The 27808-nt window shown below is 36.1% G+C and overlaps 4 protein-coding genes across 6 annotated transcripts; all 4 read right to left on the minus strand.

Annotated features, from left to right (window-relative positions):
• Nucleotides 1-2234: 2234 nt before the first annotated feature.
• Nucleotides 2235-2997, minus strand: LOC117913890 (40S ribosomal protein S16-like). Its single transcript, XM_034828989.1, has one exon. The coding sequence runs from the start codon at nucleotides 2935-2937 to the stop codon at nucleotides 2503-2505; it is 435 nt and encodes a 144-aa protein (XP_034684880.1). The 5' UTR covers nucleotides 2938-2997; the 3' UTR covers nucleotides 2235-2502.
• Nucleotides 2998-5845: 2848 nt separating this feature from the next.
• LOC117914825 (2-hydroxyisoflavanone dehydratase-like) lies at nucleotides 5846-7227 on the minus strand. The gene has a single exon (XM_034830311.1). It carries the CDS (start codon nucleotides 7028-7030, stop codon nucleotides 6062-6064), a length of 969 nt encoding a protein of 322 aa, XP_034686202.1. The 5' UTR covers nucleotides 7031-7227; the 3' UTR covers nucleotides 5846-6061.
• Nucleotides 7228-7320: 93 nt separating this feature from the next.
• On the minus strand, nucleotides 7321-8610 carry LOC117914826 (2-hydroxyisoflavanone dehydratase-like). Its single transcript, XM_034830312.1, has one exon. The coding sequence runs from the start codon at nucleotides 8385-8387 to the stop codon at nucleotides 7431-7433; it is 957 nt and encodes a 318-aa protein (XP_034686203.1). The 5' UTR covers nucleotides 8388-8610; the 3' UTR covers nucleotides 7321-7430.
• An 805-nt stretch (nucleotides 8611-9415) lies between these two features.
• LOC117914268 (ARM REPEAT PROTEIN INTERACTING WITH ABF2) lies at nucleotides 9416-27505 on the minus strand. 3 transcript variants are annotated; one of them, XR_004651251.1, is made up of 20 exons: nucleotides 27201-27502; nucleotides 26906-27063; nucleotides 21583-21755; nucleotides 21377-21497; nucleotides 21222-21296; nucleotides 21042-21136; nucleotides 20797-20872; nucleotides 20302-20409; nucleotides 17834-17962; nucleotides 17672-17740; nucleotides 17202-17261; nucleotides 16977-17100; nucleotides 16658-16797; nucleotides 12327-12390; nucleotides 12110-12189; nucleotides 11294-11358; nucleotides 11092-11209; nucleotides 10878-10996; nucleotides 9859-10107; nucleotides 9416-9765 (listed from the first exon to the last, which is right to left on the minus strand). XR_004651251.1 is itself a non-coding variant. In XM_034829521.1 (19 exons), exons 1-19 carry the CDS (start codon nucleotides 27442-27444, stop codon nucleotides 10008-10010), a joined length of 2118 nt encoding a protein of 705 aa, XP_034685412.1. In that variant the 5' UTR covers nucleotides 27445-27502; the 3' UTR covers nucleotides 9435-10007. The 3 variants fall into 3 exon arrangements, 2 of the variants coding, with proteins under 2 accessions (XP_034685412.1, XP_034685413.1); XM_034829521.1 differs by having other exon boundaries at nucleotides 9435-10107; XM_034829522.1 differs by lacking the exons at nucleotides 9416-9765; nucleotides 9859-10107; nucleotides 10878-10996 and having other exon boundaries at nucleotides 11118-11209; nucleotides 12286-12390; nucleotides 27201-27505.
• Between the last annotated feature and the right edge of the window lie 303 nt (nucleotides 27506-27808).

Genomic DNA, 27808 nt, shown 5'->3' on the forward strand with positions numbered 1-27808 from the left:
ACTCATCTCACGCCTTTCCCCAGATGAAGAGAAGTTTTGAGCGCTGAATTGAATGTGAGTCATGAAATTCATGTTCATTATAAATGTGTCCTCTGAGTTCTAAGGTGAAGATAGAATAAATGGACAGCATCCTTTTGAAGGACAATAGATAGGTATAAAAATACTCTCTGTAGGTCTTCTCACGAGCCATGCCCATAATAAAAGCCTGCTAGTTTTGAAAAGGACTCGACAATATTTTAGCCATTCATTGCCCACCATCTCTCTATAAGCCATGCTTCCCTTCTTCTTCTTGAGCTACCAATGTAACATAATGGTAACTTGTAACCCTATTTCAGAGTCTTGAAAATTTTGAAGGAAAATAGAAACCAAAAAAGATGAAAAAGTAAAGTAGGAAAAAATAAAAAATAGAAGAAATAAATTATAGATTTAATATTATTTAATTATTTTATAGGAAATCAAAGATTAGAAAATCATTTTTTTATCCTATATTTTTTTTAAAAATAGATGTAACAAGAAAGTTGAAGAAACAATTAAAAAAAGAAAAAATATTAAAATTAATAAATTATTTTTATTTACTTAATTTATTTTAGGCTGGACATTTGGAAAAAAAAAAATCAGCCCATTATCACTGCCATCCCAAGTCGAAGGGTGGGTACACTTCAGAATACAGGCAGGACCAAACTTCAAAAAATCAATAACAACTACAAAGTTCATCTAACATTTGAAAATTGTGAAGATGAATGATCCATAACATGGCACTGTATCTTTCAAACAGGGTAACTTGGGCTGTCGACATAAACATCAAACAGAACTTGACACATTATTTTTTGTTTACCAAACCCATTTCATGCTGGATTGTAGGCGCATATACCAAATTTCCAGAATATTTCTACTGGTGAAAAGCATGCTACAAGTTGTACAGCTGGATTCTCAATCCCAATGGAATACCTATGAAACCCTAAAGTGATCCAAGTGATCAAAATGATCAAGAGGCGCATTCATTTTGCTGGGTCAAGGAAATACCACCATAGGTTAATCCCTATTGGAAAAATAAGCCATCAACATTCACAAGACAGCTCTGAACACATTCAAAGTCCATAATTCAAAACCTGACTATGTAGTGAGATAGAATACTTGGATGGGGGAACAATATCTCCGGTTAGTCCAACCACTGCAGATTGAAAAACCCAAAAATCATATATCCCATGTGGAACTTGGATGCCTTAAATGATATATAGAGGCCCTGGGCATCGACATTATAGGAACATGAAATCTGGTCTGTAATATGGATCATCAACACTTGAAATCTAGTAGCAGGATTACCATTGATTATAAAACATGAATCCATTAACCCAAAACATAATCCTCCCAACCTTGGCAAACCATAACTTTGCAGCTAAGTAAATCATAACAAGGCAAGAGGAAAGTTAGATAACTTCACAAGCAACAGTTACCAAGCTTTGATTACAACCATAATCTCAAATCTTAAAGCAAAAAACTGTAAGCTATGACCAAATCATCGTATACTGCAGAATTAAGTCCCTCAGACTCAAAATATTGGCCATGAGGATGTCATGAAATGAATAAAGACCATGGTCCATAAGGATTGATGTCTTCGAGAATGGGGCAGGTCTGTTAAACTATAAAACTCGAGACACACTCAGAAACCCTAACAGAGAGTGAAAGGGTAGCCTAAAAACCAATAGAGCCCAAGTGTCTGCTACAAAAGAACAGGCAGCCATGCTGTGGAATGCTACAACCCGAACTACTTCTAATTACAAGTTGGCTTTTGCAATATTAATTTGAATTTGAAAATGACATGCCAAGCTCAAAGAACAATAGGCTAAAACTACACCTCAGGCACTTCCACATCGGCACTGGGTTCAACCTTACACTTCACAAGTACTGCAGACTCTGACCTGAATGTGTATTACTAAAAAATTTATCTTCAGGTGTAAAGCTAGAATACAGAATGGTTCCATTTCTCATTCATTAATGTCTTAGGATTGCGTTCTAGAATGGGAATTGGAATAAAAAATTTATTAGCTCGGAAACCAAACCCACTCTCACTAGGATTTGATTCCTCTCTTCTATATGGTATTCTGATTCACCACAATTCCCATACCCTTTCCATTCTCATTCCACATACCAAAGACACCTTCAATGCCTCAATGCATTGCCATTCAACAACAAAATAAAGTATTTCAAGAAAACCCAGACCCACAATTAGTCTATAACACGCGACGAATTGTGCTATTATCAATTTCGGTATCATAGAACAACGCATCAGTTATCAAATATAAAACCCTAATTCGTAAATAATTCAACAAACCTCATATTTAATCTGCCTTTAAGAAAGCAAATCCTAATCCATAAAGATTCACCAAAATCCATATAAAAAATAAAACATCCAATAACTTGACCAAAATTTAAAACCTGAATTAGTAGTTCAAAAACCAAACGTTGCAAAATGAAAGCGAAACCACCTCGAAACTTAATTCCTCAACGGTAAGATTTCTGGAACCTGGCACGAGCACCACGACCACCGAACTTCTTGGGCTCGCACCGTCTTGGATCGGCCACGAGCAGGGTCCGATCATAGCGAACAAGAATGTCCTTGATCTCCTTCTTGGACTGCTCGTCCACATACTTCTGGTAGAAGGCGACCAAGGCCTTGGCGATACTCTGGCGGATGGCGTAGATCTGAGAGGTGTGACCACCACCCTTGACTCTTATCCTCATATCGACGCCGGCGAAGCGGTGGCGACCGAGGAGTAGGATGGGCTCGTAGGCCTTGTGACGGAGGATCTCCGGCTCAATCAACTCGATGGGACATCCGTTGATCTTGATCAGGCCTCTGCCGCGCTTGCAGTAGGTGACAGCAACAGCCGTCTTTTTCCGGCCGAAGCATTGTACGGATTCGATTGGGGCCGCCATGGTTGGTTGCTCCTGCTACTGCAACTGCTGCTCTTGCGTCTCTCTCGAACCCTAGAACCCAAAGAAACAAATGTTTAGGGTTTTTTATACTTATATGTATGATAGGGTTTTTCGTGACATGGATGATCTGATTTAAATTTCATTGTCGATGAACGGTTGAGATTGGTCCTAGCTCTAAAGACCACATTAGGGTATCATGTGGAAATTGCATATATCCTGTTTTAATTATTTTTTAAAAAATAAAAAATAAAAAATTTAACTATACTTTTAATTCTAAAACACTAAAATATGTTTAAAAATCGGATACTTGACTTAAATAGCCTAAAATACCTTAATATCACAAAAAATTACTAGTATAAATAACTCATTTTCAATATTTTTATTTAGTTTGTTTTGTAATTTCATTTGATAGGGTATTATGAGATAAAGATAAAATTTTTGTAAAATGTCGTGATGGAGAAAGAAAGAGATTAAAGTGGTGTTTGCTTTTTGACTTAATAGAAAATGTAAATTATTTGACTTTTTTTATTTAATTAAAAAAACGTATTAATATCAATCAACATAATTATATTGAACTTATAGATAATAAGTTCACTTTTGTTATATTAATCGATGTCAATAAGTTACTTTAAGCTAGATAGAAAAAATTAAATATTTTGATTTTTTCTATTCAATCAAAAAACAATCATCATTTAAGTATAAGGTAAAAAAAGTTAAATTGAAGGTTGCACCAAAAATAAAAAAAGAGATCATGATAATGTAAAAGAGCGGGACAAAGAGTCGAGAAAGGAAAAGAAGAAGTGAAACTAAGGAGATAAATGAGATTAAGGACTTATTACTTTGGTTAAAAACCATAATATGTGAGTAAATTGTGAGCATATTCAGAGATAACTGGAAAATTTATGCAAGAATGCAGGGATCCAACTGAATTCAACCTTCTTCAGTTAAGCAACTTAAGCCAAAACCTCATGAATTCTGACTTCTCCCACAATCCTTTCTCAAACATAATCCATACAAGGAAAGAACTAATCCCCATCCGAAATGTTGCCCTCTAAATGCTTAGAGTTCCCGGTGACTAGTCTTAAACAAAATGCTTCAAATTTCAGTAGGTATAAATGAAAATAATTCCATTCCTAATGTATATTAACTATAAAACATGATTACCATAAATTAATGAAGATTAGGAATGATAATAAGATGGTTCAGAATGAGTCACCCCATCTCAGTTATGTTCTATTTATTTAAAACAATTTTCATACCCGTCAAAAAAAAAATACATATATATATATTAAATCGGGTAGGGTAGGAATAGGAATTATTATTTTTTAAACGTTCTTTACCTTTAAAATAATAAACTCTATTAAAAATAAACACAATTTATAACTAAATAGTATTATAAATATTTATAATTTATTTTTATTAAAAATAATATTATAATATATATATATATTAAAAATTGAAAATTAAAAAAAATTAAAACAATTTTTTATTTAATATTATATATAATTGGGTTAATAAGACAAAGTCATACCTAAACTCACCCTGAACTTGCCTCAAACCTGTTTAAATTTACTCAACCTTGTCTTATTAAAGGTGGGGCGAGATAGATATCCAAAAAAACTTATCCCCTTGTCATTCCCTATTCATTTTTTATGGATGTTCTAAATTGGAAAACTTATGTCAAATCATTAAGTTAAATAATCTCTTTTTTTTTTTGTCACTTAAAGCACACTTCTTTCAAGTTAGATTTGGTGTTTTTCTTTTCACCATGCCATGATATATTTCATGTTATAAGGGGCTTTTTCTTTCTTTTCTTTTCTTTTCTCTATGTATATTTCATGACCTTTTGGCAAACTGTCAAACTTTCATAGCCTTTGGGCCCATTATATGGAATTGATGCCCTAAAGCATAATCCCATGAAAATATTAGATTGGATGGGCTATCCTTGCAGCGATGACTTTCAAGATTTGTATTCACTAATATTTAGTCATCACTAAGAAAATTTTTATATCCAATGTTGCGTGCTAGAAAAAAGTAGATTATTGTACTCTTCATTTATATTGTGACTTGGTTGTTTTTAGTATTTTCACTCATTGGTTTTGCATTGATGAGATTGGATCATAATAGTGCACATGACAATTTACATATCATCGCTTTCAAGATTTTTATTCACTAATATCCTATCTTTGTTAAGAAAATTTTTATATTCAATGTTGTGTGCTAGAAAAAAGTAGATTATTGTACTCTTTATTTAGATTGTGATTTGATGGTTTTTAGTATTTTCACTCATTTATCTAGGCATCGACAGGATTGAATCATAATTGTGCACATGACGATTTACATATTATCACTTTCAAGATTTTTGTTCACTAATATCCTGACTTTGCTAAGAAATTTTTTATATCCAATGTTATGTGTTAAAAAGAAGTAAATTCTTGTACTCTTCGTTTAAATTGTGATTTAGTTGTTTTTAGTATGAATGCTCATTGGTCTTGGCGATCACAATCAAGCACACCACAACTTACATATTATTATTATTATTATTTACTTACTTTATGTTAATGTGTTGATATTTTTAGATAATATTATGTATTAATATTTTTATTAAGATAAAAAATAAATTTGAAGTTCTTGTCTCTAGAGGGAAAGTTTCACTAGGTATTAACCAACCGAGAAGGCCCCATGACCATGCAAAGGACATAACAAACAGACACACCAGCACCACCATAATTGTTGCTAGTTCATCATTGAGTGAATTTGAAGATTTCAAATGAACTAGCAGAATTGCTCCAATTGCAACCTGCATCATGCATCATGTAATGTTACTAATGATCATCACTAAAATTACACAAATAATAATATGAAAAATAGCAAATATTTTAAATAACCAAACATCAGACCGCAAGAATCCAACAAACAACCACATAAACAGTGATTTTTTATTCAACATTCCCAACCTCAGCCATCTTTTCTTTTTAAATAACAAATTCTCACTCACAAAACCAGAGATTAATGGAGCTCAAAGTTAACAAGAAAGAGCAAAGACAGAGAGAGAGATGGGTGATGATACATAGTTCTCATTCAAGTTTCTGTCAAGCTCAGAAAGATTAAAGGGTACATACATTTACTTCATCTGGAGAAAAGCAACCAGACGGCTGATCATATATTTAGCATTTTCAGATTCAGGGTTGAAGATGTGAAACACGTGATCTTCTTCTTTCTCCTCATACAGCTCCACTTCCCCTTCCCACCCACTCTCTCTTACTGCTTCATAGTACCTCACATCTCTGTCCCTCAGCTCATCTTTCCCAGCCACGCACACCAGCAACCTTCTGCACCCAAGCTTGGACAAGCTCGGACATCCAGGAGTTCTACTGCAGGGGTTCACCCTTGAATCATCAATTCCAGCTTCACTCGAAGGACAAACGAACTTCCATATCCGATACGACACTTTCTGATGATGATCTTCCACAGATTCCGATCCGATGGGCTGCGAACCCCAGAAGTAAGGCTGGGAAAGAAATGCCCCCAAAATTCTCACCCCATTAGGCAAGCTTTCCGTGCCTGCGCGCATGACGGTATTGTGGGCAATGTTGCCACCGGCACTGTCGCCGCCAATGAAGATGCGATCAAAGTTGCCATGTTGGGTCAGCCAAGGCTCATCTCCTCCGGTTGAGTGGGAGGAGACCCATTGGAGAGCAGCCCAGCAGTCTTCATAGGCTGTAGGAAGAGGATGGGTGGGAGCCAATCTATACTCAATTGATATAGCCAACAAAGTAGCTTGGGAAGACAAGGTGTTGATGTAGCGGTGGTCAGCAGCAGAGAAAGCAGAGCCAACGCAAAACCCTCCACCGTGGAAGTAGACTAAGATGGGAAGCTTTTGGTGGGTGTTGGTGAGCTTTGGGAGGTAGATCCGCGCGGAGACACCAGTATCGGGTGAGATGATAATGTCCTTGGATGAAACACCGGTGTCTGGGTCATCCAAAGATGGAGGAACTGAGGGCGGGTCAACAAGGCGGTCGATGGAGCCGTCTTTGTAGACACGAAGGAAGGGGAGGAACTCGCAGGCAATCTCTGGTTCCCTGGAATCCATGGTACTGGAGATGATCGTTGGATCGAAAGAAGAGGATGAGCTCAAAGATTGTGAATTTCACTACTAAAATAAGCCAACATCAAGCGAGTACAACTTCATAGTAGTTGAGTTCTCGTGTCTTGACTGTTTGCTAGGAAATTGCATTTTTTTTCATTTGTTTCAACTGCCATTATGAGCTTATTGGTAGCGTCTACCAACTTCCTAGTTCCTATCTGCTAATCAAAAGTTCAAAGACCACAGGCAAATTGGTCTTCCAATTTTGCTTCAACTAGGTTAGAAGCCATTCTATTTACAAACATCATGTTCATTTCACTCAAATAGAAATTGAGATACATGGAAGGAAGCTCTTATTTCTTGAGTTGATATTGCACATTGAAATTCAGAAAAGAAGAGAGAAATTTCAGTGGTTTAGAAAAGAAGCCAAGCGTTGGAACATTTCCTTGGCTTTGTCAGTTTCTGGATAGAAGATATGATGACCATGGTTCTCTCCCTCAGCTTCGAACAGATCCACATCTCCTTCCCACCCACTTGTTCTCACTGCATCAATGTACGCAATCCCTCTGTCCCTCAGTATATCCTTCTCAGCAACACAAACAAGCATCCGAGAGCACCCGAGCCCCGCCAAACTAGGCGCTCCGGGACCTACCGGATTGATCAGTGGATCATCCAGCCCACCAGACGGACACGCTAACTTCCATAGCCGAGAAAGTAAACTCTCTTCATGTCCTTCCTTCGGCTCGGACCCGATTGGCTTTGAACCCCAAAAATAGGGGTCCACCAGAAACGCTCCTGAAATTCTAACCCCGCCTCGTATGGCCATGTTATGAACGATGTTGCCTCCAGAACTGTCGCCGCCAATGAAGAGTCGTTCGAAGTCGCCATATTCCAGCAGCCACGGTTCTTTATCGGTCGCGTCTCTGGCGGAGTGTGACGCGACCCAATTGAGAGCATCCCAGCAGTCGTCATAGGCGATGGGTAGAAGGTGCTCAGGAGCGAGCCTGTAATCAACGGACACAACAACCACTTTAGCTTGGGAGACCAAGATGTTGAGGTAGCGGTGGACGAGGAAGGAGGAGGCGGATTCGATACAGAATCCGCCGCCATGGAAGTAGACTAAGATAGGTAGCTTATGGGATTGCTGGTCCGGGAGTTTTGGGAGGTAGAGTCTGGCGGAGATACTGGAGTCTGGGGTGATGCTGAAGCTTATGTCTTTGGATAAGACTCCAGTTTGTGGGTCTCCTTCCGGAAATGGTGGAACTATGGGGGAGGCCATAAGTCGCTCGACGGTGCCATCTTTGTAGACTCTGATGATTGGGAGAAGCTCCGTAGCCACCTCCTTGGTAACGGTGGAATCCATTGGAGGAAGAGATTTTTTTTTTTTTTTTTTTTTCCTTTCAATAATAGTGGTGTGCTGGAAATGAATTTCCGGAGCTTATCTTCTAGACTCCCTGCCAAATGTCTCTGTTTAATAGGAAAAACCGAGACTCTCCCTGTTAATTTTTTGAAATATTAAAACTGCCATTACCCTCGGGTTTTTCTAAAATCAATATTTCTGTTAACTTTTAGAAAGAGCACTAGTTCTTCCTCATTGGCACTAGTTCCTAAATTCAACAGTTTTTTTTTTTTGTTTTTAAAAACATCAAATATAATGCTTTTCTATCACATATTAGAATTATTTTCAATTCCTTTCACATATTTTTATTTTCTGATCACTACTTTTCTAAAATAACAATAATAATAATAATAATAATAATATAAAAAATAATTAAAAATAAAATACCTGGTAAAAATTATTTTAAAGAATATTTTAAAACATAAAAAATAAATTTATTCTAAAAAACATGAAAAAACAATTTTCATAAACTTATTATATTTAAAAACTATTTTTTGCTTTTAAGAATAAAAAGAACACTAAAAAAACATCTAATAATTGTTCTTCATGTTTACAAAAATTATTCTTTCAATATTACAAATAAATTTGAATTATCTAACTCCTAATTTTCTATTTTAAATCATTTTTTTACATAACCATCTCTTTAATTTGATGTATTGTAGACAACTTAACATTAAATAGAAGTCTGACTCTCTACTCATGGTTAAACCGTTAAAGTTAAATAGAAGTGACCCCATACGAGCAGCACTAGTCACCTGATTCACTTCATCCGAGGCTCTTAGCTTGTATCATTCATATTTACCCACCTTTCAAAGTTTTCACTTACACCATATTGGGTATAATCTATAGAGTCCAGACTATTTTTATGGAGCGCTTGTTTAAAGACCATCTATACCACAATATTGTATAAATAGCGTGCCTTCACATTAGGCAATTCTAAGATCGGCATCAAGCCTCAAATCGGCACAAAGGCCAAAACTCCAATGCAAGAATTGACAGCTCCGAAAAAATAAATTTGAGAAATCGTCGAGTGTCTTCACTAAAAAGCTGAGTCCACCGACAAGAAATCGTTGACCGACCATTCTAGTATTCGATATCAAAAACTTGGGATGTTCACGGATGTCACACCAATTCAGCAGTTTTTTTTTTTTTTTTCCCTTACCTCTCTGTTTTACATTACTAGAAAGTCTATTACATTTGGTTCATCACCATAGAGAGAGAACCTAACAAAGAACCAAAATCAAAATATACCTAATGCTCGGTGAAAGATGCCACCTCCCACTGAGTGATAATACACTTGTGAGTCAGGCCTGAGTAGAGTACATCATATAGCCATTATAACCTTCAGAATGAATAAAAGAGGTCATACTTCCCAGCAATAGCTAAAAGACAATAGCATTATAGACGTAACTTACAGTAATTGTTTACAACTTACAAGCAACAGAACTCTTGAATCAGCAAAACATTTGGGCCACACTACAATCAACCAGTTAGATCCTTCCACCTGCTCACCACCGCCACGAAGATCTACCACTTTCTGTACAATGTATTTAGTTAGAGATCAAGAATCAAATGACAGCCGTATTATAGCCTCGAATTATGTGGGTTAGGCTTGGTAAGTGCTTTAGCAAAGTAGGTGCGGATCTCTGGAATTATTCGTTGGATCAGATGAGAATGCCCAGGCCTACAAATTTTGAACAGAAAATCTCAGCTCACAATAGACATGAGTTTAGATAGAGAGATCATGCATCAATATATATGCATTTTCTTTTCTCATTCTATTAAAAAAAAATCATCAAAAAAATAAAATACAGCATCATTTTTCCAATCAAAGTTGTAATAAATGTAAGATGCAATAATTGGTCCAAAATGATGATGCAAAGTTGTAATAGTGCAGCTTTATATTATCATGGTTCATGACCACTTTTTTTTTTTTCATAGGTAAGGTTCATGACTGTGCGCATAGAATTGGCAGGATTTACAAGCCACATGGAACTTTGGATTATGAATAACATATCATTCAGAACCTAGCCCCCTTACCACATATTTATTTTCATTCAGAAAATCTATCAATGAGGAAAATGACACAGCACCAAAACATTTTTCAAAATTTTTCCAGGTAATCATCCAACATTCGTTAAGGAGCATCATCCCAGTTTTCAAGGGACTTGTAAGCATGCTTCAAACAAGCAACCACATTTTTCAATCTTATTTTTCATATATCAGAAGCTAGCTAAAGATTTTTATAAGACAAATATTTAGGCTTCCAAGCAATTGCCTCCATTGAGACTTCGTACAACTCCAAAAGTATTTACAACTTCTTCCTTAATAAGCTATTAGTAGAAAAGGCAGTTACAAATGGATGGATAGATGGAGAGGGAGAGGGAGAGGGAGAGGGAGAGGGAGAGGAAGAGGGAGAGAGAGAGAGAGAGAGAGAGCACCACATACCCAGGCCTAGAACTCAGTTTACTGAACTGCTCCAAGATAAACAGGATGCATGTGTGTCTTAATGAAATAGCATGGAAGGCTTCTGAAAGTTCATACATACTTGAAACATTTTCCAGTGATATATCCTTGAAGATGAAAAATTAAAGAGTCAGCAGGTGTCCACCTTCTGATTTAAAGCAGTAAAGGAATTCATACCAAAAAATCAACCTCCTTAACTCACCTGGGCAATGGTATACTCACAGAGACGCTTTAGTCCCTCCAAGAGATACTGATCAGCAGCTCTGAGGAGATCTTGTGCAATATCCAATGTAATTTCTACAGATCCAGTGTATATAAATCTGCCCAAATACAGAATGCTGGCAAATAAGCAAAGCTCGCTGAGAAGAAAGAGACTCTGATACTGGACTAAGAAATTGTCTAACCTCATCATCAACTCAAAAACCTCCCATCTGATATTCGGGATCTCTATATCTCTTGCATCCTTCTCCTGTCATGCAAGGAATTAATTCAAATGTGCTTATCAACATACATGCAAATACTTAGTTACAACCTTTCTATGCTCTAATCTATGGCTCCAATTTTTACTTATACATAGGCATAGAGAATATTAGGTCCTGTTTGATAACTTTTTCGAAAACTATTTTTGAAAGTTGTTCTCTAAGGTTTTGTTTGTTAACTGTTTTTTAAAACAGTTTTGCCAGACTTTTTGAAAACTGTTTTATGATGTTTTATAAAACAAGCGTCTGTTTGAAAACTTGAAATGTTTTTAATTTATTTTCTATGTTTTTAAATATATTTTAAAGATAACTTTTATATGTAGTGATTTATTTTTAATAATTCTCCATAATTATATAATTATTTTTTAAAACGGTATTCAGAAAACAAGTAAAAATAACTAAAAACAACTAAAAAATGTTCTCTAAAAATATCATGTTTTTTGGTTTTAAGAACAAAAAATAGAAAACAGTTTTCTGATTGTCAAACGTATTTTCTTATTTTTTTCGTTCCAAATAATAGAATTAGAAAAGATTCTCAGTCTACAGTGCAAAAGAAGAAATGGAAAATATAGAACACAAACTCCAAAAATCATCAAACAAAGTACACTACACAAAAACTCACCTGATATTTACCAGCGAGTTAGTAAAGATTCCCAGTCTATAGTGTAAAGGAAGAGAAGGAAAAATATAGAAAAGAAACTACAAAAATCATTAGACAAAGAATACTATACAAATACTCACCCGATAACCACCATCAAACATTGCACGGAATGCATCTGAAGATGCCAAAAGGCAAATTCGGTGAGCATAGAACCTTTTACCTGAAGTGGGAAAATTAAAAGCAACTGAGCATTCAAAGAGACAATTTATGGTAAAAGAACTTGAGCCAGTACAGCCATGAAAGTATCTGGATTTACATAAGCAGAATTTATATGATGAAGAAATAGTGATTTACAACCTCCAACTAGAAAGGTAACATCGGACAATGTAGCACTGTTTACATATTGCTCTCCCAAATAGACCTGCAGTAAGAACTGCTTGTCATCACAGGAACCTAATTTTCATACCAATGCAAGCTTTTAAAGTAAGAGACTTTCAAATACTTGAAATACCAGTGGGAAAAAAATAAGGGTAAAAAATAATCAAAACTAGAAAATAGACTTCTTATTCCCTACCCATACCATCATGTAAAAAAATAAATAAATCACTTAAAACAAAACACAGGACTAATTTAAGAAAACAAGCAATTTAGAATAAAAGGATGTTCTTTGAAGTATGTAACTTCTGTTTTACCAGCAAAGAAATGATGATAAATGGTATGCAATTTTAACTTCTAGCTTTAGATATTTCAAAGAGGAGGTCTCACAGAGAAAACAAAGGAATCTTGAACTATGTTAGAGGAAAAAAAAGGCGTCTCTAGAACTAAAAAGTTGAAAGAACAAAAGGTTACAAATTAGAATGGCCCTCCAAGAACAAAGGTCAAACATTTAAAAATTTGAGTTCCAAGGAATGGTAGTAAGACATGAACTCCTTATTTCTACATGTACAGCAAGCAAACAAAAGACCCTGGATTTATTCTGTTGTTGGCTTTACAATCACCAAAAAAAGCCTTTGACTCTAAGTCTTACTTTGGTAAATAATATGATGCATGTTACAATAATTCAAAATGTTTACATAAGAGCTAAAGCTTCACTAAGGAACTAAGCTTGGTCAGTCTGTTATGAAGTAATTATTTTCAAACTTTGGTATGCTCTCAGTTGCTTTATATCGCTAGGGTGGAAAGAGACATGAGCTGTTCCATGTATGTCAATAGAATATTGCCTTCCTAGGTAAGTTACAGCAACCAAGGCATCACTAAATCCAAATACTGACCACTCCCAAATTTCAAAGATAATCAATCCAAACCAATAGAAGCCTTCTTCCCTGTGTATACTTGTATAGGAAACTTAGCACATGTGAGGACCTAACAGGAACCACAGTATGATACAGCATTCAGCAACTATGCTCCAGAGAGAGTGGAAGACCTACACAAATAGGCTGAAGCAACTGGCATTGCCCTCATCCTAACAACGGCAGGCATCTCCCTTAGTGGGCCTATACTCTGACCATCAAGCAGAGCCCATAAAACCATTCCAGCATCCAACAGCAGGATCATTGTGCCACAATATTAAAACACATCAAGACCATTAGAAATCTCTTGACCCAGCACTTGACTCAAGCATGCATCAGCCACTAGGATGTAATGCCATAAAATCGGAACCACGTTAGGTGAACTAGAAGGTTTGCCACACTAGCATCCACCCTCGAGGCTTAGTATTTATCTTGACTACCAAAAACATCTGCTCTGGAGCATGGTTTGAAATATTGGTAAACACGAATATATCGATATTTGGATTTTATGGATATATCGGAAATATCAAAGAAATATTGATGGATATTTTGACAAAAATATCGGTGAGGTGAAAATTATTCAAAATTGGCAGAAATATTTGAAAAAACTCTAAAAAATAATAAAATAAATAAAAATACAAATGTTAAAGTTATTTTGTAAGTGTGAAACATAAGTATGGTTAAAGAGAAAAATATCGATAAGCAATGATATATCGGTCTTAATATATAATTTATTATTCATCTTATCAAATTAATTTTAATTTATAAAATATTAGAACTTCATTACTATTTTTTTATATTTTAGTTTTTTTAATAAATTTATATTTTTAATATTTTAAAATAAAGACATTCAAAATCAAAAAGATAAATATAAAAAATTTAAAAGTGAAGTGATTGTAATTTTTTAAAATAGGATTAATGAGATAAATGATGATATATTGAATATTAAAACTATAATTTATTTTATTCAAATGCATTCAATAATGTAAAATAAATGATGATGCATATATGATTTTTTTTAATATTTAATTATCACATAAATAATATATATATTTAAAAAAAACTAGTTAAAGAATTATAACGTTGGTTTTTATATTTTTATTAATCAATTAAATAAAATTCAAAATAAAATAATTATAATTTTTTTAAAAAATAATAAACTTTAACATATTTAAATTCAATATATATTTACAAATGTGAAGTTGGTCCAGTGGAAGCCAAGGTTCAACCCAAGCCTTGTGGCCTATGTTCAAGTTCGAATCCCCTTGTTTCAGCTGACTCTGTTGACCACTCACCGAAATATCAGGAAATCTCCCACAATATCAATAAAAATACCGATAATTACCGAAATATCGGCGATATTCCAAAAAAATTGCAGAAAATTCTGTCAACTGATTATCAATGTGGAATATCGTGTCGAGCCTCTTCGATAAGTGAAATTTTGGTGATATTTCGCCAAAATTTTCCGACATTTCAAACCATGCTTTGGAGGCAGAAATTTCAAGTTGGATTCTTTTAACAGCCTGCCGGAGAATTCATCCAAATATCACAGGGTATCACCAAGTGATACCAGGTGGGGCTGCATAGGATATGCAGCATGCACTCACTCACAGCATAACACAACATCAATTGGCATATGATTTCTTAAGAATAAGGAAAAACAATCATAAATCTCATTTAATTTCACAATACATCATCCACATATTATGAGAAAGACCTACACTGGTTAAGAGCATCTTCCCTAGCTTGCCAGTATATTTCATGTCCTATACTAGTTTTGGTTCAAGTTAGGTTAGAGAAATTTAAAAAGACTTCTGTGAAAAATAAGAATCCTGATTTTAGAAGTAAAATGGCATCTGGTCAACTAGGCAACTGTGTTTTCTCCAAGGAGAAAGCTGGTTTGGGTATTCAAAGTTTCTCCATCCTAAATAAGTTTTTATCAGGTGAGTGGCTATGAAGATCTGTTGTAATAAAAATAGGCTGTGGAGTAAGGTTATTGTGGGGAAGTTTGACAAGGGACATGGTAGTTGCGGCTCTGGTGTGGGAAGAGGAGAAATATATTCAGGGCTTGGTAGAAAGCCATTGGAAAAGGATGAGACATTTTTCTTCTTTTGTGTCAGATGTGTAAGGAGGATAGGCTTAAAAATAAATTTTGATGTGAGATTTAGAATAGATAGATTCCTCTTAGCCACTTTTCTGATCTATTCTCCATCACAGTGAATCAAGAAGTTACAGTGGCAGAAAATTGAAAAATGGGAGCTGATAAGGACCATAGATTCCTGACATTCATCAGAAGCTTCCATGATTGGGAGTTAGAGATGGCAGAATGGTTCTACCCTTGTATTCAAAAGTGGGTGCTGCTCATGTTTAGGGAAGATAAACCAATATGGAAGCTAACCAAAGATGCTCGTTTCACAGTAAAAATCCTACCCCTAAGGCTTTGATTCTGAATCTTAATGTCTCTTTCATGCATAGAGGGGTTTGGGGAAAATTCTCCCTTCAGACCAACTGAGAGGGAGGGTTATGATTCTATCCAATTGGGGTTTGCTTGTTCAAGAAGCACAAGTAAGATAGATTTGTTCATAAAGGAAAGCGACGTATGGACTAGGACACCAATTTGCTTAATTTGTTGTTTATAGCAAACTTGAAACTGGAAAGTATGCTCATTAATCCTCAGTTTGTGTAATCTGTAGGGAATGGGAAAAAAGCCTTTTGTAAATTTTAATTGTGTTTAGACTTTCCAGCAGGTGTGAGGAATCCTTTCTCTTTCTACTTCCTTTTTGCTTTGGTGCTTTATGCATACTTGCCATATACCTAGGTTGTGCCACTCTCTTTGGCACCTCTTTTTTTTTTTTTTTTTTTCATTAGGTAAATTTTGTCCCCATTGGGACTTGAACCTGGAACCTCCCCCCAAACCCTCCCCATCCCTTTACCACTTGAGTTAGGCATCAAGGGCAAGCTCTCTTTGGAACTTATTGATTTACTTCTTTATTTGTCTTTGTCTATTGGAAAGAAAAGGCAAGAAAAAAGCATTAAATGACAACATCCCAAGCTGCTTCTGACTCTTGTTCCAATCAAGAGATGCCAGAGAAGAACCTCAAATAAAAGATTCTGAGTACATTATCTGAGCAATTTTACATATATTATCATCATTCGTGTAAACAAGAAGATAAGCCCCTCAACGCATTGGAACCCCAGATATTTAATAGATACATCTAAATCACACGAATAAACTACTTAAATCCACAATCCTAAAACCTAGCATGATTTGTTTTAGTAAATTGAAGCATTCTTTCACACTTCTATCTGCCATGATTATGTGAATAAAACACTTGAAAAAAATCTAGATCATGACAAGGCAAAAAAAAAAATTACACCAGCTTTTGAAAGGATGCTCACCTGGGGTGTGGGAGAAGGAGGAGCTGCATCCACAGGAGAGAGAGTCATGGCTTTGTTGGCCAATTTGTAGAGAGCCACAGAACCATCAAGTTGCTGCTTTGGGCTTGAAGAACCAAGAAGCCCAAGAAGCAACTCCAATCCTGCACGGAAATGGTGTTCAAATAACATGACACTGGCATGACAATAATAAATAAAATGACTTTTGTGTGCCCAAATAAAACCCAAAAAAGGAACAAATGAAGGGCTAGATAGATCTCAAAATAATGAAAGGGTAGGGCTTACTGATTATATTTGATATTAGAGAAAAAAAATGGCATACCATTGTTATCAATGAAGATTGTCCTCTGATCATCTGCAGAACAAAGATGAGCAAGAGCTAAAGCAACTCGTCTTTGAACAGCCTTCTCAGATACACGCATCAGATATAACAAATGGTTCAAAACCTGTAAGTGAAAATTAATGACTAACCATCCCAACAATTCAACATAGAAAATCATGAGAGACATCAATACCTAGACAGTAATATTGATAAGAAACAACTTACTCTTCCATGAATCTTTTCCTCTAATCTTTTCAATGTCTTGGCTACACAATCTTTTGTTGCCTGCAATTACATTATAAACCTTAACATTGGTAATGCCGGATGTTAGGGTTTCAGCCCAAGCATAACTTGGCTTTGGGTCAAATTGATATTTTGACATGGTATAAGGGTCTTAGTTCAAAGGAGGTCAGGTTTTCAAACCTCACTTTTGTTTATTTTCCCTATTTATCGAGCCCACATGCAAGCCCAAAGAAAGCTGTCCATGAGACAAGTGTTGAACTTTACTCCCAGTGCAAATTGGCATGATATACATAGTTGACCCATTACATAACAACTTAAGCTTTTAAGGCTAGTTGGTAACTTTAAGATGCAACAATCACAACCTACAAAGACTCAAGCTTTTATAGTAATTGATAACTTGATAAACCTAGAAATAACAGACTTATTAAAAGTAAACTAGGAGAGAAGCTTACTTGAACAATAAATTCTCCATCCTGCAGCTTCTGAACCCCTCCCACCTTGATAAAATCAGATACATTGTCCTTTGGAGGGAAATAAACAAATAAATTTAACAAAATTATATTGAAGTAGTTTTAAATGAATTCCTTTTGGATAAAGTCAATGAAGACATATACCTCATTATCTGCAAGGCCATAAAGTGCAAATGCAGCATTATGTTGCAGTGATCCATTTTTTGAATCAAGAAGCTTCAATAATGGGACTAGACCGCCATTATGAGCAATACCGGCTTGATTGTGTGTGTCCTGACAAAACAGAAATTTCTCTTTAAAGCCATAGATAACTACAGCTAACAAATGTATACAAACATCACAGTGAGCAAATTTAGGATAGATGCAGCTGCAAAATATAAAAATTAAAGAGAGTAAGAAGCAGCACAGGCCACATCTGTAATATCAAAGAAGTAGATCCAGGTCTGCCACTGATTCAGCATTATGGTTATAATATCTATTATGAACCAGGTTATTATCCACTACAAAATTTATCATCAGATTCTCAGTGACATGATATGAGTGGTGATTCATGAAATATAATGAAGCAAACGAAAATTCAAGTGCATCTCCCAGAAGTGAGACTAACAAATGAATTATATTGAGAATCATACAGGCATGGATTCAACTCTTCATAGTTTATGCATGACTAACTTCTTTAATTTCTTTCCCAAGGAGGAAAGAGAAACAGCATCGAGGTGAATTAAGAATTCCTCATCAAGTCTTCAATGATAGTGAGTTTGCCAACTCCATCAGTATTTTATGTATCATATTTTAAGCCTATGGAGATATGCCAAAGTTTTTTCCTATCCTGGCAATGAAATTAAGATTTTGCAATCTCAGAGTGCTAGCAAATACTGACAAGGTGATAGCTCCTGCTAGAGCTTTTCTCACAGGGTGGCACTTGCATGGTTTTGGTATCCACCCAAGACTATTGCCAGTGCATTGCCTGGCATCTTCATTCTCAAGGCTGGTTTCAGAATGGCCCTTGATCTCCTATGAATTAAAAGTTTTTCTTAGAAAAGATGATAACAATCAACACCAATAACAATCAAGGACATAGAGATGTGTAATCAAACATGTGTATCAAAAAAAATATAACAAGAAGCACACGGACAAAACAAAATGCAGGGCACTCCAACCAATATGCACATGGCAACTGGCAAATTTCAAAAACTAAATAAATAAATAAAGGGACTTTAACCATCCCACAGGCCAAACCAGTTAACATTGGGGTGGGTTTTGAAGATATTGGAAGGCTATGAAGGTCAAGATAATCCACAAAATATGTCATGTAACATGTCAATATTGTATGGCATGTTACCTTTTTCTTTTTAAAAACTTTTTTCCCCAGAGGGCTGCAAAAATCAAGGGCATATAAGATAAACAAATTCTATCATATAGAATATCCATGCTAGTTTGAGGAGATGAACCATGATCTCTAGTTCCCTGATGGACAGTCCAACATTTAGCAAGTATCAGCAAAGTTGTTCTGCTCCTGACATAGGTGCTAGATCATAAAGCCCAATCACTTCATAGTAACAGCTGTAATCACAAACTAGGATGCTCAAGCTATTCATATCCTCAACAAAATAGGGTTGTTGTAGAACTTGGTTCAGTCTTTGGACTATTTATCCTAAACCTTGGTACCAGAGGAAGCAAAGGTTGAATCCTGGAACTTCAATTCAAGACAGAATAAACCGACCTAATGAGGTTTAGCGTCTGTCTAAAACAAGAACAAAGTTACTTAAGGAAAATTTCACAAATAAAATCTTTCATGAACTGATACAACTAAATAAAAAAACTATCAAAAGGCATTTTAGACTGTCAACCGGCTCTGATGGACTCTAGAAATGGGGCACACCATGAGGTCCAGTAATTTATGGAAGGACAAAGGGCAGTGAAGACTCATGATATAGACAAGAAAGTATAGAACTCTCTACCAGCTGATGTAGTAGGGCTTCCTTTTCCATTCAAATGCTCATATATGTGATCTCTTAATATAGAGGCTTGCCCAAGCTTTCACCCAAGAACCAAACAAATATTAATTCCAAACAATACTTAGGTGTACATTCCCAAGTTCTCAATTTTTTACTTTCATTTTTTGTTTTTCAAAATAAAATATATCAAATGAAGGTCTGTTAAAACCCTTTAGAATTTAAATAATGGTTCTGTGCTCCGGGACTTCTGTTTCCTTTCTTTGTTGCTGTTAGTTATAGGTTATTTTCCTCTTTCCTGTGTACTTGGGGTGTGCACTGCCCCCCCTCCTCTTTTTGATTGGAGCCTTTTATATTTTCTTTTAGAAGGTTATTTTCCCCTTTGCACAAAATTTGGGATGTTTTCTCATCAGTGCTTGAAACCCAAAAGTTTGTTTTATCCTTCACATAAACAAGCAATGAAACATAAGGCTATAAAGGAGGGATAGAAATTCACAGAACATGATAATTGATAACACAAACTTATTGTGATAAATCCTGCAAAGATTACTTGAAAGAAACAGACTACTCAGTATAATTTAGTAAGCATTTTATGCCATCAATATTATTTGTCAATTGTAATTTGAAAAGGAAATAAAAGAATTCAAGGAGTATAACCTGTGCCAATCTCCCCAATGCAAAGGCTGACATTTCCCTCAGCTGTACATCTGCAGATTGAAGCATCTCAATCAAAGGTCGCACAGCACCTCTCTGTGCAATATGCACCTGCAAGAATCTAACATCTTTAAGAAAAAATAAAAACCAAAGAAAAGAGGTAGAAGAAGAAAAAGAAGAAACAATAACGTATATATGAAGGTCCATTGAATGAAGCCAAAGGACCATTCTATATTGTATTCATCCCAAACACATGAACATAAAAATGATAGCACACTGATAAACTGCCAACAAGACAGGAAAAGAGAACAATACCAGAAATTATTGAACAAACAATCCAACCCCAAAGAGCAGGAAATTCAATTTTTTCTTGTTATTTCCTCCATCTTGTTTGCAACAAACAAGCATATGGGAAAAGTCCAGGGCTCTAGCGAAGATAAATAAAATAATAAAAAAAGCAATATATATGTAAGTACATATACAAGAACATGACTCCACCTTGCAATCTGAATCAGTTGCAGCAAATTGTCCAAGTAACAAAGCTGCCTCCCTTTGGCTCTCAGAGCAGCACGAACTGACATCAATGAGACAACTTAGGAAATACAACAAGAAAACAAAATTCTTCACAGAAAACTTGTGGTGAACAATTAAAATAACAGACGATTAATAACAATTGAACATGCACTACCAAACCAAGTGCAAAGACTCCATAATAATGACAAGAATTCAAGATTCTTTCATACCTAAGTAATCCTATAACAGGCTGTAAAGCTCCAGCCAAAAGCACTTCTTTCTTTATGTTTGGCGAAGAGTGTACCAAATTTCCAATTACACCAACCTGGAATTCATGAAAAATTGGCTAATTGTAAGCACAAACAATAGACTGGTCACAAATGCAAAGTCCATATCCAATGACATCTTACTGCTTCATAATGTATAGCAGCATCCTCAGATCGAAGCATTAGAATCAGGGTAGGAAGAGCATTACATTCTACAATCTGCAAAATCAAAATATCCATATCAATTTCTGAGCTGAATTAGTGCCATAAAGGTCCAACTCTCCACAGAAGGCAATTACCTGATTTTTATTTTCATCATTTTTAAATGCCAGGGTTCTCAGTGCCCCAGCAGCTGCCCGTTGCACCTTTGTATCAGCAAATTCAAGTAACTGAACAAGGGGTGGTATCCCGCCTTCCATCCTGCATGTCCAATCAGATTATCAGAATGATAAAAATACTGCTAAATCAGAAAGTTGAAGTTGAAGTACTAAGCAAATAAGCAAACCTGACTCTGGTTTTAATACTGCTATTCTCATGAGCAAGGTTAGTGACAGCATCGGCTGCTCTTCGAATGACACTATTGACAGCTCGAGAGTTAGAACCATCTCTGTGCCTCTTTAAAAGATCCACTAGATGAGACAAAGCACCATTATCAACTATGAGTTGCTGATGCTCTGGCTGTTAATTCAGAAGACAATAAAATCAATGGGCTCAGCAATTACATGTAAAGGTAAATGTATTCAATAAGCTACAGCCTTTCAAATTCATGAGGAAACATGCAAGGTAGAGGAAGAATGAGAATAACAATTGACTAGATCTAATAAGTGGAACTTGTCTTGGACATCCAATCTAGCAACAGCATAAAAAAATGGTGGCATGCTCTAAATCACCAGCCTACAGAAATATTGGCTATTGATGCTCACAACAAATTGCCTCAAACATATGTAACACAAACAAGCAGAATGAAACTTCATGGTCATTTCAGGAATTAAAATTGGAGAAGAGTAGAAACCCAGAAAAAAATGAAGGCTTTTACCTGAACTGTGATTGTCGTTATTGGGAAAGCATCGAAGACCAAATCCTTAGTCTTGAAAAGAAATATAATAACTAATCCAAAAAGAAGCTTTTCACTTTAGTATTCATGGTTGTTATTAATACAACAAGAGTGCAAAAAACTTTCAGATAAGTTCTCTCTGTGCTAGCCCAATCCCTAAAACGGCTTGAATATAAACCCACCCAAAAAAGGGGACTACAAACCCTTTTAGCATCATTATTAGAAAGATATAAAAATAAAATTCCTCTAACTTCTCAGTCCTGAATAGATAGACGAAGATGATGATAGCATTTCTTTAATACCTTCTTTCCATTGAGTAAGCATAATAAAATGTTTTTTGTACTTCTAGATCATTCCAATTGCCACTCTATATTCCTGATACTTGTAGTTTTTAGATTTCAAATTTCTTACAAGTAAACAATTTGTTAAACCCTCATTTAAAATATAAATAAATAAAAATTAAGGGCCAGTTTCACCAGATTTTCTACCCACGACTAATCTAGAGGCTGCTTAGGGAACCCAAAAACCAGTAAACAGATCATAAACAGGCTGGCTTGACTTCTTTTTGTTTGGACATGAACAATATATGGAAGCTCAACTGACAGAATAATTGTCAAAAGTTAAAGCACATAATAGTTCACATATGATACAATATATTTTTAATGTGAAACAAACATACCACTGATGCAACATCTTAAATGTATCTTACAATGCACAATAGATAGAAAATGCATGCATTTGATTTGACAATGTTTTAAAGGTTAACGGAAAATTCAACTTCAACTTTTATCTTAAAAAGGATTATTATACTCCTGTTTAAAACAAACACTAAATTAAAATAAGATTTCAGAAACTTTCTTTTGTTTTATTTTGCCCATACTGTAGTTAAAAGAAAAAAAATCTATTTGTAGCTTTTAGAGTTTCATGGCACTCTCTTTCTTCCCTTTCTTAAAATTAAAAATGGGTTTCTTTTTTTCACTTTCATGACTGAACGGGAAGTTTCTTTGTGTTAGAGGTGTGTGTCTGTGTTCGGGAGTGGGGAGAAGGGGAGAAATGATGAATTCATAAAGTCAGAACAAAACTCCAAACATGTCACCCAGAGACATATGTCCTAACAAATATACATACACGTGATGCATACAAGGGCACCAAAAGGCCAAAGCAAGGCGAGCAGGCACACAAAAAAACAACCTCACCTTACGTGGTTGTTTATAATTGAACATGCTCAATTGCTCACAGTTACTTTTTTTATTGTTTGAGAACATGTCAAAGCTTGAAAGTTTTAGGGCAATAACATCTAGCAAAAGCTATTTTTATGAAGTCAATGATGAATCTATAAATTAAAATTTCTACATGGTGCATTTGTGAGTAAGAGAAAGGAAAAGGCTTGGAGGGCTGCCCCCCTATGTTTAATGTGGACCTTATGGAAGGAAAGAAATGAAAGAGTGTTCAATGACACTGAATGTTCCAACCAAGCTTTAAAACTTTCTTTTTTGTACACTTTTGTGAATTGGGGTAGGGTGTATTTAGAGGGGATCATTCTTTGTCCTTATTTGATTTTATAGAGTGGCTTTTGTCTAGATAGGAGAAAGGTTTTCTTCTTTCTTTTTGCCTAACTTCTTGGGCATTGCTTACTTGTATACTTCGTGTGTACTTTTTTCGCCTCTTCTAGGCTTTTCTAATACAATCTCTTATTTACCTATCAAAAAAAAAAAATTATAATTTGTTAAGTTGGTTTTGATATAAAATTTCTTATTTTGCCAGGTTGATTTCATCAAAACTCCAATATTTAATGTTTACACACATATTGTACTGAAATTTGATATCTATTTGCCTCTTTTACCTTTAGTAACTTTCATGAAATATATTATATATTGTTCTATACTTCATCTTGCAATTATGTGTGTGTGTGCGCGCGCGCGCGCGTGTGTGTATATATATATATATATATACTTTTTTGTTTTTTCCTTTTGGTCAGAGGCAAAGTTGTTTATAAACTTTAGTTAGTTTTATTGGTTGGTTGGGCTCTAGTTAAGGTTGTTTTTTTATCGTGGGCGCTTGTTCACTTGTACTTTTTTGGCCAGTTTGGCGGTAGGTGTATAGGTATTGTATACCTTGAGTCGCTCTTTTGGCGTCTTTTTTCAATAGATCTTTTCTTTACCTACAAAAAAAAATATATGTATCCTTATTTACCTATAAAAAAATTTTAAAAAATGTTTTAAAAACCGAAAACTATGACAATTGGCAGAAAACAGGCTCAAAAAGACATACAGCTTTAAGCTAAGCTGGTTCTTCCAAAAGACAGCATGAAGATTGTGGGCTGAGGAAATAATTTTTTTTTTTTAGATAAATGAGCGCATGTATATAAATTTAGGCAAAAAGCCACAAAGCATACAGGGAGTATACAAAGTAGCCTACACAAAAACAAAAGCAACGCTTACCATCCCTTAGGGAGTGGCAAGCCATTCCAAAAAACCTAAGAGCGAAGAGGACTCTTCTCCCATATACACCCTAGCCCAACTCCACAAATTACAAACAAACGAATTTTTTAACTTCTGAATAGCTAGAGATCCCCCCCTAAAGGCTAATCTATTTCTCTCCTTCCAGACCGTCCAAAAAATACACAAAGGAATGGAAGACCAAATCTTTTTCCTCTTTCTCCCCACGAAAGGGCCCCTCCAACTTTCTAACAACTCTTTGACTTTCTCTGGGAACACCCAATTAGCCCCAAACAAGGCCAAGACAATCTCCCAGAGCGCCTTTACAACTGTACAGTGTAAAAGAATGTGATTTACAGATTCCTCTTCGCAACCACACAAAAAACACCGGTTTGGAAGCTGCCAACCCCGTCTTTGAAGATTATCCAAAGTTAGAACCTTCTCCCAAGAAGCCTCCCAGGCAAAGAAAGCAACTTTGGTTGGAACCTTGTCCACCCAAATGCTCTTTTTCGGGAAAGTAATGACATTAGACCCTATCAACAACTTGTAAGCATCTCTAATCCGAAAGCGACCGTGTTCCGCTCCTTTCCATATCACTGCGTCCTCTTCACTAGAGATCCTCAAGTCCCTCAACATATGCAACAGCTCACCCAAGGCGTCCAGCTCCCAATCATTGATGTTTCTAGATAATCTTATATTCCAACCTCCTTGACCAATGCTCGAATCCCACATCTCATTTACCGATGCATCCCTGTGAATCGCCAAAGCAAACAACTGGGGAAAAGCTTGGGACAACGCCTCATTTCCGCACCACAGATCAGTCCAGAAACTTACCTTGGTCCCCTTGCCCACTTTGAATTCTATATTCTCCCAACACCAAGGCGACTCCTTCATAATGTCCCTCCAAACCCCCACCCCAAACGTTCCGCGGGCCTCCTTAGTTCTCCACCCAAACCCCAACTGGCCATACTTCACCCCAATCACCTTCCTCCAGAAGCTATCTTCCTCAAAAGCGAACCGCCAAATCCATTTCCCCAACAGGGCCTTGTTCAATAAATCAATTCTCCGAATGCCAAGACCCCCACTCTCCTTTTGGGTGCATACCACCTCCCAATTGATTAGATGGAGTTTTCTTTCCGCACTTCCCCCTCCCCAAAGAAAATCCCTCTGGATTTTTTCAAGTCTCTTTACAACTAGCTTAGGCATGCGAAAAAGAGACAATTGGTAAATAGGCATGCTAGCCAAAGTGCTTTTGATAAGGGTAATCCTCCCACCCTTTGACAAATATTGTCTTTTCCACAAGGCAAGCCTTCTTCTCATTCTTGCTTCAACCCCATCCCACATGGGCTGAGGAAATAATTTTTAAAGACTGAAAACCACAACTATTGGCAGAAAACAGGCTCAAAAAGATTTACAGCTTTAAGCTAAGTTGGTTCTTCCAAAAGATAGCATGCAGATTGCAGACTGAGGATCCACCCTAATCTATGTCAAGGAATTTAAACCAATAGTACAGCAGTCCTTCCCAAAACCATATAGCATAAAAGTAGATCTTGTGTGACGGTGTGACCCACTTCATGAAATATTTAGGTAGTCCTACCATGACAATGATTTTTTTTTTTTTTTTGATAAATAGCCCTACCATGACAATGATGATCCTCGCATTTCATATTTTCCTTCCCAGGACTGAAAAATAATGAGTTTAAATTGTTCAAAATTGCCAATTAAGCAAAAGATGTTGAATGATAAATGAACGAATAAACAGAATAACTTTCCCAATCAAGAGAACATAATCTGAGTCTTATCTGACTTCAATTAAAACGTCAAAACAAATACAACATATAAAACACAATCACAGAAGCATTCTTACTAAAAAGAAGACAATTCAGCTGTTATCAACACTCATTTATCTTAAAATTCCATCTCTGTATGACTATTGATTACATAAAACACTTCTTAAGATGTCACTTAAACATATACCAACTTATTACTGCTAGAAACAAGAAGGCATAGAGCAAATGCATGGCTACTAAGACATGCAAGCTATAGGATAAGTGGACTAAAACTAACTGCCTTACAGTTCCAGTTCTGCAATTTTCATATAATAGTTCAACCCTCTCAGTGTATAATGCATAATTCAGAAATACCAATTTTCCTAAGTTTCTAAACAAGTTGCACAAATCTTGACAAATTCTGAACTGCAGACAATATCATTTGTTGGCACAACTGAAATAAAATAAGAATATTGCCATAGAAAAATCTGTTTATCACACAAATTTCCAACAAAAATCACTCCATAAATACACAAAATTAAGGAAACAGAAAGATAATCAAATGACCTTTACAGCAAGGAGACCCAGAGCAAAAGCACTCCCTTTCTCAACCTCGTGCTCGAACGGCCTCTGGTCATGGTCGCCATCGCTGGAAGGCGGTGCCTGCAGATGCTTCACCAGTGCCGGAACAGCACCACCGTCGACGATTACATTCACAACTTCCTCTGCAAACAGAAATTGAGGAGATTATTCTCCTACCAAGTACAAGAACAAGAACAAGAACAAGAACAAGAACAAGAACAAGAACAAAACCCTAGAAATTGAAGCAAACTAAAAGCAGATCGGGATGTTTTGAGAGTACCGTTCTTAGCAAGCTCGGCGAGTACGTGAGTGGCTCTCTTAGCGGCGGCTCGATCGGCTTCTTTCCACGAAAAGGTGGTGTTGAGGATATTAACCTGCGCACTGACCTCGCAGGATAACGCCTGGTGCGCCTCGCCGGACGGCGCCACGGAGATCTCCCGCTCCTCTTCGAATTCTTCCTCCAGTTTCCGTTTTTGCCCCTTCCTCTCGGGCTGGCCCTGATCTTGGCGCTTCTGAAGCTCCATCAAGGCAAAGGATTGAGACCTGAGGTCCGCTCAGAGATGAGACATCAGATACAAGAAGCGAGCCCGAGGGTATTTTGGGAACATGAAAATAAATCGTTTACCTTTATCGTTATATTAGATAAATATTAAAAAAATTCTTTTATTTTTCAATGATTTTCTTTCCTAGTGATCGAGTGAAAATGTGTCGGTTCTAAACCGGCCGAATCATTTCCCGGTTCTGGAACACCGATAAAACTGCGACCGTAAAGAATCGGACATGGTAGGAGGGTGGGTAGAGAAAGTGGGTCAAAAGAGGGCCACCTTGTCGCTCATTGGTTGATTGGATGGAACGGTGGGCTGGCCTTTGTGGTGCACCCCGTCCCAC

The sequence above is a fragment of the Vitis riparia genome, chromosome 5 (assembly GCF_004353265.1).
Source record: "Vitis riparia cultivar Riparia Gloire de Montpellier isolate 1030 chromosome 5, EGFV_Vit.rip_1.0, whole genome shotgun sequence".
NCBI classification, from domain to species: Eukaryota; Viridiplantae; Streptophyta; class Magnoliopsida; order Vitales; family Vitaceae; genus Vitis; species Vitis riparia.

Excerpts from the sequence above, each read along its gene's own strand:
- LOC117913890 (XM_034828989.1), bottom strand. The coding sequence starts at position 2,937 with ATGGCGGCCCCAATCGAATCCGTACAATGCTTCGGCCGGAAAAAGACG.
- LOC117914825 (XM_034830311.1), bottom strand. The coding sequence starts at position 7,030 with ATGGATTCCAGGGAACCAGAGATTGCCTGCGAGTTCCTCCCCTTCCTT.
- LOC117914826 (XM_034830312.1), bottom strand. The coding sequence starts at position 8,387 with ATGGATTCCACCGTTACCAAGGAGGTGGCTACGGAGCTTCTCCCAATC.
- LOC117914268 (XM_034829521.1), bottom strand. The coding sequence starts at position 27,444 with ATGGAGCTTCAGAAGCGCCAAGATCAGGGCCAGCCCGAGAGGAAGGGG. Across the intron at positions 21,137-21,221 it reads CTGCTATACATTATGAAGCA|GTTGGTGTAATTGGAAATTT; the intron begins GTAAGATGTCAT and ends CATGAATTCCAG. Across the intron at positions 12,190-12,326 it reads TGTTACCTTTCTAGTTGGAG|GTAAAAGGTTCTATGCTCAC; the intron begins GTTGTAAATCAC and ends TTCCCACTTCAG.